We start from the raw sequence: 12,711 nt of genomic DNA, 5'->3' as shown, positions 1-12,711 counted from the left end.
GTCAGTTTAACATCAGCACAGATAACAGAAGATTTCTATTGTGATCGCCCGTTCCTCTTCTTCATCAAGCAATGCAAGACCAACAGCATCCTCCTTTTTGGCAGAATGTCTTCCCCTTAACTGCGATGTCTCTGACATGCTTCCAAAAAAGATAACTAAGTTGCTGCATCTAAATGGAGCCTGGAAGCAACAGTTTCTCTTGCTTTATTTTCTTTCTCATCTTAAAGTCCTTGCTAAGAATGCATGGATTGGGGCAGGATAGTTCTATTGTTTCTAATTTTTCTTTTCTTTTTTCTTCTTTTTTCCTATGCACACATACAAACCTGGTTTCTCTGTATAAATATTCTCTTGGGAAAAGTGAACAGATATATTAACATAATTTCTTCTAATCTAACATGTACCCATGATCTGTGTTAAGTGAGCTTGAGTAAAACATACCTTCTTAAACTGATTAATACAAACAACCACATTGCTTTTCTGACTTTAGGAGATATCTTTCCACTTTGTAAGCTTATAAATGTTGTGATTTTACCAAACACATTTTCAATAAAATAATAATCTTTTCAACTTATTTATTACTTTCCTATCTTTTCTACAGCAAGATGTCAATCATTCAGGAGGAATATGGAGAGAGTTTTAAAAGCAAATTTACCTATGCTAAATATCTTGTTGTGTATATATACATTTCTACAATTAAGAGCAAGAAAACTTTGTGGATTTATGGCTTATGTTTTGTAGTACCAAGCAACAACTCAGGACCACTTGTGTACCAGATAAATTCTCTACCACTAAGCCAAGCCCTGGGCACAAATAAAAATTTAAATAGTGCAATGTGAAATAATGATTTCATCAAAGATGAACAGATTAGGAACAAAAAATTTTAATATAATTTACTATATCAGCAGCCCTAGTGAGAGATCCCTAGAGATCTCTGTTGTCCAATGTAATAATCATTATTCAGCTGCCTTCACATATAAGTTAAATGAAGACACCTCAAATTAATTAGTCCATTTTCTTCTCACTTGCTGATGTGGCTAGCATGTGGTATCTTGTACCATGGAATTTTCAACACTTATATCACTCAGATTCCATCACCACAGACAACATAACAGCTCAGCTTAAGAATCTAGGTAGTTACATGGCAAAATTTAACATCATGACCTTAGAAGTTCTCTTAGTAAATAAAGATAGAAGAGGTTAAGATAGAGTTATCAAAATTTCAGATCCAATCTCGAGTTGAATAGGAATCCCTGGAAAGTTTGTACCCAAAATATTATGAGAAAAAACAAATGTTTTTCACTCTTGACAATAGCAGACAAGGTAGATAAAAGAGTCAGTCCATCTATAGAATGTGATGTGGTTTGTGTTTTTACAAAGAACAACTAATAACCAGTACACATATGTATAAATAGCACCTATCTCTGGAGGAATGTTTAAGAAACTGCATCACCACAGCAGAGCAGGCAGAAATGGGAAATCTGGGATGACAGCCTGACCTTCCGGGATGTGTGGCAATGAGAAAGTTCTCACAGTGCTTTGACCAAAAGACAGCTCAGCAACTCCATTGATCTACTTCGAATGCAAGCTGACAGAACAAGAGGAACCTGCTGGCCTTCTCCAACCCTTCTGCTCATCTTTTAACCACCCCTCCCATCTTCTAAACTATAAAGAGGAGCGCCCCTTCCCTCAGCTCACAGACACTGACTTGTAGAAAACTGTCAGACCTGTTTAAAACTAAGCAGACATAGGAGCCTGACCCCAGAGGGTCCAAGGTCAGGTAAACTTTGACTGTCAAAAACAGTAGAAGTCAACTTCCTGTTCATTGCTTTCTAAAACTTCCAGTGTAGACCAGGAATTGGCAGAGCCCAGGATATACTTGCTTAGAAGAGAATAAAATCTACTATTCTTGCTTAGTCTCAGAAAGACTCACAGCTATCAGACACAACTTGTAAGCATCGAAAATTCTGTTTTACTTTTATTTTGGGATATAAATTATCGGTAGCTATTTCAATCAAGCATATTTAATATTTAAGATTTTTATTTTAGTATTCTTTTTTTAGTAATCTTTGTATTAGCAAATATGGCTAAAATCAGAATGCATTTATAAAATTGATTCTATCTGTTCATAAATAATAAGTGGCCTCAAAGTATTCCAGCTAAGAGATGCAGGCAGTGAGAATTCATGGGTAAGGAAAAGTACTTCACTGAGGTTGTACTCGGCTGTTCTGTGATGGCACATGAAGAGTATCTTCCTAATTTAGTTTTAAAACAGAACATATGCAGAACTACTGACTTCTAGACGAGATCAAATCTATCACTTCTTAAAATACAACTTCTCCCAAACTATGTAAAATTGATGTGATGTTGCTGACATAAAATAACATTTTTTGAAGAGATTACAACTAAGTTGTGGTATAGCTTAGAATTTACAAATAAATTCTGACTTGTGAAGACTTCAATGGGGAAAGGTTGAATATACAATAACTCTGGGTGGAATCCTATATTTCTTTAATGAAGCTTTTGGTATCACATGAGAGATAGTAAAATGCAAACAAACAAATGTATCTTCAAATAGCTGCCTTCTGTGTGTTGAACATGGCAGGACACGGAACAAAGAAATGGCTTATGCATGTTATTATCATCTCAGCAGAATTCAAGTTTCCTTTTCTAATGCTTTTGTTACCAGGCAACTTTTTAAACTGTAATTTGTGGGGTAAATATACCGGCCTAGCCAGAGGATGTTCCAAGATGACTAAGCACAGCTTACAACTTAGCTTTTCCCTCTTAAGTCGATAAATATATCTGTGTGTAGTCTGCACATCAGACACACGCCTTTGAGTAATGTGAATACCCTATTCCAGAAAGCATTTATGATCCATCTCCAGTTTATGCTCTCTCACACCTTAACCTCTAACTGAACTGACTACAAATCTCTTTGAGATCAGCAACATTATTTATGTTATTCTTTTTTTTAAAGATTTATTTATTCATTTTATGTGTATGAGTACACTGTAGCTGTACAGATGGCCGTGAGCCATCATGTGGCTGCTGGGAATTGAACTCAGGACCTCTGCTTGCTCCAGGCCTGCTCTGGTGTAATTCACTGTAACTGTCTTCAGACGCACCAGAAAAGGATATCAGATTTCATCACGGATGGTTGTGAGCCACCATGAGGTTGCTGGGATCCGAACTCAGGACCTTTGGAAGAGCAGTCAGTGCTCTTACTCACTGAGCCATCTCACCAGCCCGATGATAAGCTTCTTACTTGTCTCTTTCTAGTAGCAAACTGGCATCCTTCAAGGCAAGAACTGTCCTAAATCCATATTTCATTCTATGCTGCAAGTGCTAATATACATACTGAATGTAATTAAGCTAGATCTATAGAATTTGGAAGCAGAAACATCCATTTCTACCTATAAATTTGAAACTATCTCTTCAAATATTCTGATTCACCGTTGGGAAAACTGTCATCCTGTAGGGGAGAATTGTTAAAATTCCTGGAGTCTACACAACACATTCCCAGGTAGCGAAACTAATACAACTAACTGGGACTGAAATGTTTGAATATTGAGTACCTGTTAGTGAAATATATTCCAGATTCACTCTAGAATCACTGAATTGATCTAAGATTAGATTTCTCTAAACCTTTGTGGTATGAAATCCATGGGTCAGGCTTCAGTCCTGTAGGGTGTAGGCATGTATCCTGCCTCAACGAAAAAGATAATAATACGGTCCGTTTGCCCAGTTCCAGCACTGAATACCTGTCAAAAATACATCAAAGCTGAGACAACACACCTGAGCATACCTACCTGCCACGCGAGAGGCTAAACTGGTTAAAAACCACTTACTAGTTGACTCGTGGTGTTATTTGCATATAAAGTAAAAACACAAATACACATACACACACACACAATACATATATACACACACAGGTCATTTGCTAATGGTTGATAATTTGGTGACAACATTAGGAAGTAGTAGCATTAGGAAGTGCTGCCAGAATGGAGGATCTAGCCATATCGTATTGAAGGGTGTATCCTGTGCTCACTCTGGCCGTCATTAGGTAAACAGCTTTCTTCCGCTGTGACATTTCAGCCTGTCGCAGCTTAAAAGCAATGGGACAGGAACCTCAAGCCAAGATGAGACTTTTCTTCTCAGTGGTATTCGTCAGATACTTCATCTCAGAGACAGAAGACAGTAACACATAGGAAGAAAATGTCACGGGTTCTGATCTGAGGGCTACAAAGAGCAGGCATATGGACACAGATGAACGATGAGTAACCTGAACATGGAGTGGAGCTGTCATAATTGCAAGATTTTTCTGCTGCTCACCTCTCTAGGCTTCTTTGTCTCACTTGAATAATGGAATTGCAACAGTGGGTTCCAGTTTTGTTTTGCTCATTTGGCTTCCTTGTCCCTCTGGTTCTTTGGTTTGCGCAGATTGCATGGTGCTGTCCTATAGTAACTGCTGCCATCCTGTGAAGGGAGGTCTATATTTTGAGCCACCTTCGTGTGATTAACTGGAATCTGAAAGAGAATCTTTGGTTAACTGTGCACACGTTTAATGTATGTAATAAATTGTTCCCCACCAGTGAAATGAGTCAATTCAAACCAGATTGGAGTTTATCAAAACAGGTTTATTGGGAGTCCATTTCGCTGGTAGAAAGAAATGAGGCCAGTGAAGTCACCATGTGGAAGGAGACAGTTGCAGAGGGAAAAAAAGAGAGAAAGCTCGAATACACAGGGAGAGAGAAAATGCAGAGCAGGGAGAAAGAGGAAGGGGGCCAAAATATCTGGACTGTATGGGGAGGAGCTTCTTGGAAAGGGGCATAACACAAGTAAGACCTCATGAAACTGAGAAGCTTCAGTAAAGCAAAGATCAAAAACACTGCTAAACAAATGGGGAGCGATTTTAATCAACTCCATACCCAACAGAGGACTAATATGTGTGGAGGGCCGAGCCCTGAGCGAGAGGCCTCGTAAACAAAGCCCTTATATGGCTAAGCTACTGCTATTGGCTGCTTCTACATCTGGTGATCTATCTGCTTTTGCTACATGGCCCATTGGGATTGGCTAAGCTTGGGAGTACTCAACAGCCGAGGGTGGGACGGGAGGCGGAGCTTAAGTAAGCTCCAGAGAGGCAGGAGGCAGAAGGCATAAGATTAGAGCAGGAGGAGAAGAAGGCAGAAGTAAGAGCAGGAGGGAGAAGCATTGTAAAAGTTTCCTGAAATAAACTGCAAAAAGGAAGAGCTCGTGTAGTTGCGTCTTTCTTGCTGGACGAGGAGGACGTGACAAATATGTAATATATACATATTACATATATATGTATGTGTATATATATATATATATATATATATCAAGAAACTAGCCATCAACAAACCAATTAACCCAATAAAAATGGAGCACAGATCTAAATAAAGGATTCTCAAATGGATTCAGAAACACTTTTAAAATGTTCAACGTTCTTAGTCATCATGGAAATGCAAATCTAAAGTACTTTGAAATTCCATCTTATGCATGTCAGAATGGCTAAGATCAAAAAAGCAAGTTAGAGCTCATGTTGCCAAGGACATAGAGCAACTCCACTGGTACAAGGACAAACTTGTACAGCCATTGTAAAAATTAATAGGACAATTCCTCAGAAATTTTGGAAACTATATACCTTAAGACCCAACTCTAGCACTCTTGAGCATATTCCTAAAAGATGTGCCATTCTACCATGAGGACACCTGATTGAACATGTTCATTGCAGTTTTATTCACAATAGCCAGAAACTGGAGACAACCTAGATGTCCCTCAACAGAAGAATGGATTTAGGGAAATCCCAATTCAGCTTTCCTTTTGTATAGGTGCGTCTTCCTCAAAGTTGCTGTACATTCCTGTTGTGTATCTGACATGGAAGAAATGCTGCCCTTTTAGGAGGTGGCCCTTGAATGCCTGGACACAGTTCAGTGAAACTTTTACTGGGTTGTTGCAGAATTACATCAACCTTTTTTCCTGGTCAATGTGTTGACTCTTATAGAAAGGTTCCAGGGAGAAGTCACCATCATAATTCACCCTCATGCCAAAAACTAGACCAGGGACAGAAATTAACAGAAGACCAGGATATCACCAAAAGTTCCTAAGTAGGACTCCAACCATCATTGTCTTCACACTTACTGGAAGAGTACTGGGAGGAATCCTTATCATGATTCAAACCCTTTATCAGATACTACACCTACCTCCTCAGAAGGACATGATCTTTCTTTATCAGGAATCCCAGTAGTCATTCTGGGAATCTGATACTTGTTTGAGAGTTATATTGTCTTGGACCATGTCAGGATGCACCTCTCATGTATCAATCCACTAAGCCTGGGATGTCACTTGATGCCAGTCCAACTACAAGTAATTGATTTGATGTCTGTGGAGAAAAAAGGTTTATACCAGAAAGGTATAGAGAAAAGCATGGTTGAATTATAAAGCCAAACCCCACATTGCACAACAGTAACAAGCTTGAAATTTCAAAACTTTCAGGTTCGTTGATTCAAATAATTTGTTCTATGTTGTAAAACAGTGGCTCTACCAAAGTTGTGGGTGAGACTGTGTGAGAACATTTTTTCAGTCAGTACACTTTCAGAATTCTGAAGATTTGAGATTTCTTCATTTACTTTGCAGTTTGATATTCTATATTAATATTTAACAGAAGGCACCTCTTAAAAACAATTGTCTACATGTAATCTACATATTCATGTAGGTGTAATATCCAATTATAAAACCCCGCTGGGCAATATGAGATAAAACTCTCTGAGGTCCAGTTCTGTGAGCTTGAACAGCGTAATAACAAGTCTTTCATATTTATGCCTTGTACACTATTTCTCTCATTCATTGCTTAGTGGTTCTTTAATGTAAATGAATTCTTAGAGATTAGGTTAACGGGACCCTCAGCCCAGCACGGAGAACCACAGGCAGGCAGAGTGAGTGTGTGATAAGCCCCAGTCTAGCACCAGTTGACTTGAGCAGACAGACCTCTCCCAAGACAACTCCCAGCCTGGTACCACAGGCCTGGGCAGACCATACTTGAAATGATGCCTGCCCAGTGCCACATAGCATGGGCAGGTCTTGGCACTCCTGAGAAGATCCCAGATACCCAGAGGCCTCAAGCTCAACTAAGATAAGCAAATATGTGTTGGAGAGACAGAAAATAAAAAGAAGCAGAGGGATGTATGAACAATGAAGAGAAGCAGAACTGGACACTTGAGGGTGTAACACCTTGGTGTGAGTAGCCAGTGACAGCACCTAAGGAAATGGTGAGGTCCTGGACCATGATGCCACCATGGCTGGGTCTGTGGCCCTGCAGCATTGGTGTTCTGTTACCAACAAAGGCCAGGGAGATGGCCTTGGTCTGGGCTGCTGCCTGGGGCCATGTTAATGTCTGAGGGATGTGCCCTGCCCCTTTCCAACTTCAGCACTCTGGCTCTGCACCTGGTCTTGGTCCTGCTGGCATTGGGACAGGTGAGTCATCCTGAGGGCATGAGAATAGGAGAGCGCTATCTCTCTTTTTAGCTGTAGCACTGGGTAAGCTAGCTGAAGCATTGCTGGAGAGCTTCCCCTAGTGGTGTGGGAAAGCTGGCCAGCTTACTAGCTTGGCAACCACCCAGGCCCAGATCCAGAACTTTGGGTTGGCCCATCCCAACTTCTGCCCCATTGGTCAACTTCTGGAGCATGTGAAGGGGCCAGTCCTATAGATCCAAAGTTCAGGATCTCCACGACACAGGGCAACAATAGGATATCTGAAAGTGTCCCGGCGAAGATTCAGTATTGACAGTGTAGTGGAAGCCATAAGCCTTGTGCCAAACTAATGACTCATTGTAATGAGCATTTCCAAGTAAAAAATGATGGACAAAGAGGTATACTGTGGGAAACGTTGTGACTATTTTTTCCTTTGGTGGTGGTGGAGGTTGCAAAGGCAGAGGGTGGGTACAGAGGAACAAGAGATAAATGTGATTTGTAGTACGTGATGTGAAATTCACAAAGAATCAATAAAAAGTTGGATAGTTTGCAGGAAAATGGATGTAACTAGAAAAAAATATCATCCTGAGGGAGGTAAGCCAGACCCAGAAAGACAAACATGACATGTACTCACTCATAAGTGGTCATTAGCTGTTAAGTAAAGGACAATCATGCTACCATCCACAGACCCACAGATGTTAGGTATCAAGTAGGGTGCAGGGGAATGGTGCATGGACCTCCTAAAAGAAAATAGAATAGATTTTGAGGATGGACTGGGGCAAGAGGGATCAAGTGGAAATGTTGGGCAGAGAGAGTACTGGGACAAATGACTAGATTTGGGGGCATTTAGGGGATATGTAGAGACCTGGTGCAGTGAGAAATCCCTGGAATCTGTAAGAGTGGCCTTAACAACAAGTTTTAGTAATGAGGGCTCTGGATCCTGAACCAGCCATCTTCTGTAACCAGGCAAGGTTCCCAGCAGTAGGACTGGTACACCAACCCAGCCACAAAACTTTCAACATACAGTCTGTCCTGATTGCAAGATGTGCTGGGATAGTGTTTATTAACATTTCTCCTAGGCTTTGCCTCACAGTTACCTGGCAACAACCAGGTATGACTGGCTCATTATAAAAAGGGCTGTTTGCCCCCTCCTCCCTCCCTTACTCTCTTACCCCCTTACTCTCTTACCCTCTTACTCTCTTACCCTTTTACTCTCTTACCCTCTTTGTCCTTTCTCTCACCAGCCCCTTACCCTCTCTCACCATCTGTTCCTAGCTGACCTCTCCTTGCCCTCTCCCTCTCCTTCTCCCTCTCTCTCTTCCTCTCCCTCCCCCTCTCCCCCTCTCTTCCTTCTTCCCCTTCCTCTCCCTCTCCCTCCTCTCCCTCTTCCTTCTCCCCCTCCCTCTCCCTCTCCCTCATCCTCCCCCTCCCCCTGTCTCTCCCTCTCCCTCTTCCCCTTCCTCTCCCTCTCCCCCTTCTTCTCTCTTTCTCTCCTTCTCTCCTACCAGAAGCCATCATAGGACAGACTAATAACTGGCAGGTGAGGTTCCTACAATGAAACTCCCATAGACAAAGCCCAGGACAAATTCATTTTAGGAAAGATTTCTGCTGTTAATATGCTTTTCCTGTTATTATTAAACATATATAACAATCACTAGATATTAGGCCACCCCATTTGAGCAAATCTCTGCCGATCTAAGAAGATGTACTGTCTTGTAGTGATTTGTCTATACAAATGGATAAACCTTAATGGCGATCCTACAAGAGTTCTTAAAAATAATATCAGTATGTATTAAGCTCTTTTATAGAGGGACTGCTACTAGCCCCTTTTCTGATAGTCAAAACTGCAATGAGAACTTTGTCAGTTGCCCATGTGCCACCAATTAACTGCTTCTAGCTAGTAACTAGACTTTCTACTACCCAGAGAACACTCCAAGAGGTAGTAAAACAATTAACCAAAGGTCATAAGAAGGGAACTAGTGATTTATTCTAGGTTCCAGGACAAAAGATAAAAAATTGACTGGGTTTATCTATACAAAACTTCACTAATAATTTAGTTATGGTTTTTACCTTTCAATGAGCCTGTGGAGCTATGACAAATGGTGAATATTTAGCTAGATAATTACTCCTAATGGATATACATGTAAACATTCTCTGTTGTAAACTTCTATTTCAATTTATTATTTGAATTTTGTGTGTGAATTTGTGATGAGCTTTTTACCATGTGATCATGTATTCTAAAAAAATGTATAAGTGTGGCGAAAAAAGAGGACGCTCAGCAGAACTGAGCAGAGGAGAACATTTTTTTGGACAAAACATGTTTTAGACGAAGTGAACTCAAGAACTTAGTAGGTACAGGCATAGCATAGGGAGAAAAAAAAAACACATTGAGAATGAGAGTATCATTGTGACATCAGAGCAAGAGGAGAGTGATTAGAAGGAGAATGCAGAGTGGAATAACTTAGAAACTATAAGGTAACATAAAAAACTAAGAGAGCAATGTGCAGAATGGAAAAACAATGAGGAAAAAAGAAGCTGCGGAGATTGGGGAAAGAGTAATCAGGCTTCTCCTTACCATGGGATAAACCAGGTCTTTTCTTAATAACAAGGCAGGCTTACCCTTCTCAAAGGAAGACAGCTTTCTTCTTACAAACTAGGTTTTAAGTCATTTCGCATTAAAAGAGTCAAAGCTTTTTCTTTCTCTATGCAATAAAGACTGGAGCTCAATTTTCATCCAGAATCAGTGGGTTCCTTCTGCACTGGTGCGTGGTCTTTTGCTCCATATGCATATGTAAGTGTGGATGTGTGTGTGTACATACATAATTGTAAGAATGTGTGCATGTGTGTAAGTATGTAATTGTGAGAATGCATGCAAGCTGAACCCAACTGGTTAGAATGGAAATGTATAAATGTTCATGCATTAATCTGTATATGAATTTATGTGTTTGTGCACATTTGCTTATGTAAAGGTTTTTTCTTCTGCAAGTGTTATTCTTTTCTCCTGATTCAATAGAAGTCTATTGCTCCAAACTTCCCCCTAGTCTGACAAATAAAAGACATTTGGGAAAAAGGGAATAGGTTCTAGCAATTAATCTTTTAGTTAACCTCCTGCTGTTTCAGGATGAGGTGTTAAGTGCCAGAGACTGCTATTTCTGGCCTCAGAGGAACAAAGAACGAAGGTCGGCTACCGTAGCAAAGTAACTTAGACCTAGATGAATAAACTTTTTATTATTGTTTAGCAACACTAAATATCTCAAAGACAAAGTCTCACTCTCTGCTGTCCCTCTGCCTCTGATCCACTGCCTCAAGAAGAACCCCCAGCACCCACCTGCTCTACTCCTACGTCAACTCCCTTCCCCATCCCCTAAATAAACTCTGTTCCATACTATATCCATTGTATGGCTGATAACATGGAGGAAAGGATGTCTTAGCACAGACCGGAAGAGGCACCCCTTCTGCCTCACTATACCTCACTCTACCCAACATATGCTGGGTTTTTTTTTTCTTTCTTTTTTATAAGACACAATATTGGTGCCATGTGACTCAGATTTATAAACTCATAGGTTCACATCTTCTGATGCCACATGGACATTGCAGCCATCAGATCACTCTCTAGACCTATCCACCCAAACATCAGCACATTACTAGGATCCCTCCCCTCACTGGTCAGTGTAAAAGTCCCCTGGTCCCAAGGGAGGGTTGTTGAGCTCCCAGCCACCCTGTAGAGGCCTTGATGACAGAGGCATTCACAAGTCATGACTGGTCTTCTCTCTGAACCTTCATTCTGGGTGACCCCCTCCCTCTCGCTCTCCTAGAAGTGGTTCTTTCTCACTGCTGAAAGAAATTCTAAGCTTAGGTAAACCATTCTCCCTCAGGCTCCGAGCCCCACAACTGGCCCAGAGCTCAGCCAGCCCAGAGCTCAGCCGCCCCCAGTTCACCATGTGATGATCTAACAATCTGGTCTTGCTGCCACCACCTTTGCTGCCACATTTGTCCTCTGGACACTGGAACCAACAAACCTCAGCTTCTCTCCTACTGTCTGTCACCTAGAGGGAATGTCTTCACAGACTCGCCTCCCAGTCTAATTCACAGGCCCCATTCTACACAAACCAATAACTCTACATTTCCACTTAGAGGTGCTTTTACAACTTGCTGGAGATCCAGCTAGCCCTCGGCTTTTCCCCTTCCCCCTAGTTTTTTTTGTTGTTGTTGTTGTTGTTGTTGTTGTTTGTTTCTTTGCTCTAGATCCCAGTTCCCTGGCCCCTTGATTCTGCTGCCATATTCCCAAGGCCATTCATGATGTCCCCTACCCACTCAACTGCCATCTAGTACTCCATTGGCAAGGGCTGGCGAGTTCTCTTTCCCTCCCTCCCTCCCTCCCTCCCTCCCTCCCCTGCACCACCTTGAGCAACAAGAGCACACTGGCTCTCCTGTCTGAGTGGAGTTGCTAGGAGAGATAGATCACTGCTGCAGGCACCGCTCCCTGTCCCACCACCCTTGCCAATATTCTGCTCTGCTGAACCACAGGTTAGCTCCTGCAGCCACTACCCACTGCCAAGTTGATCCTCATGCCCCTCACATTGAGCCATTTAGATTTATCTGTATGTTTGTCTTTGCCACACTTCTGTTGTTCCATTCTAAGATACAGAGCCACATTTCTACAGCTCCAATCTAAGGTATAACACGGGACTCTTAGAACCATCTAAACTAGGGGCAATAGTGAGACTGTCCGCCAACGTTGTTGTGGGCAGATAGGTTTTGCTATGCTATTGCTTCAGTGACATCTTAAATAGGGGCAGTCACATGGCTATGCTGTAGCTTCAATACCATATTTGTTATGGGCAGTCCCTAGTTTGCTCCATTTTGGAGTACTGCCTGTCAAAATCACTTAGCAATTAAGATAAGGTTCTTATTCTTTCCTGCCTTGGTAAATAATGATTTCATTTTTTGTAGATATTTTCTTTATTTACATGTCATATGATATCTCCTTTCCCAGTTTCCCCTCTGAAACAGAAGAAAAATAAAATAAAAAATAAATTAAAATTAAAATTAAAATTAAAAAAAAAATCCCTGTTCCCTCCCCACTCCCCCTGCTCACCAACCCACCCTATCCTGCTTACTGCCCCTGGCATTCCCCTACACTGGAGCATAGAACCATCACAGGGCCAAGGGCCTCTCCTCCCATTGATGACTGACTTGGTCATCCTCTGCTATACATATGCT

At 41.3% G+C, this 12,711-nt stretch overlaps 1 protein-coding gene across 1 annotated transcript in view; it reads left to right on the top strand.

Moving 5' to 3' along the window:
* LOC116069439 (serpin B4-like) overlaps positions 1-6,075 on the top strand; it is a 12,570-nt gene extending 6,495 nt beyond the window's left edge. Inside the window, 1 exon segment of the mRNA XM_031340063.1 lies at positions 5,978-6,075. Within this exon segment, the coding sequence (XP_031195923.1) occupies positions 5,978-6,075 (98 nt within the window).
* Positions 6,076-12,711: the final 6,636 nt, after the last annotated feature.

Source organism: Mastomys coucha, unplaced genomic scaffold, assembly GCF_008632895.1.
Source record: "Mastomys coucha isolate ucsf_1 unplaced genomic scaffold, UCSF_Mcou_1 pScaffold1, whole genome shotgun sequence".
NCBI classification, from domain to species: Eukaryota; Metazoa; Chordata; class Mammalia; order Rodentia; family Muridae; genus Mastomys; species Mastomys coucha.
The sequence above is the reverse complement of the archived record's forward strand: the minus strand, read 5'-3'. Positions and strand labels throughout refer to the sequence as shown.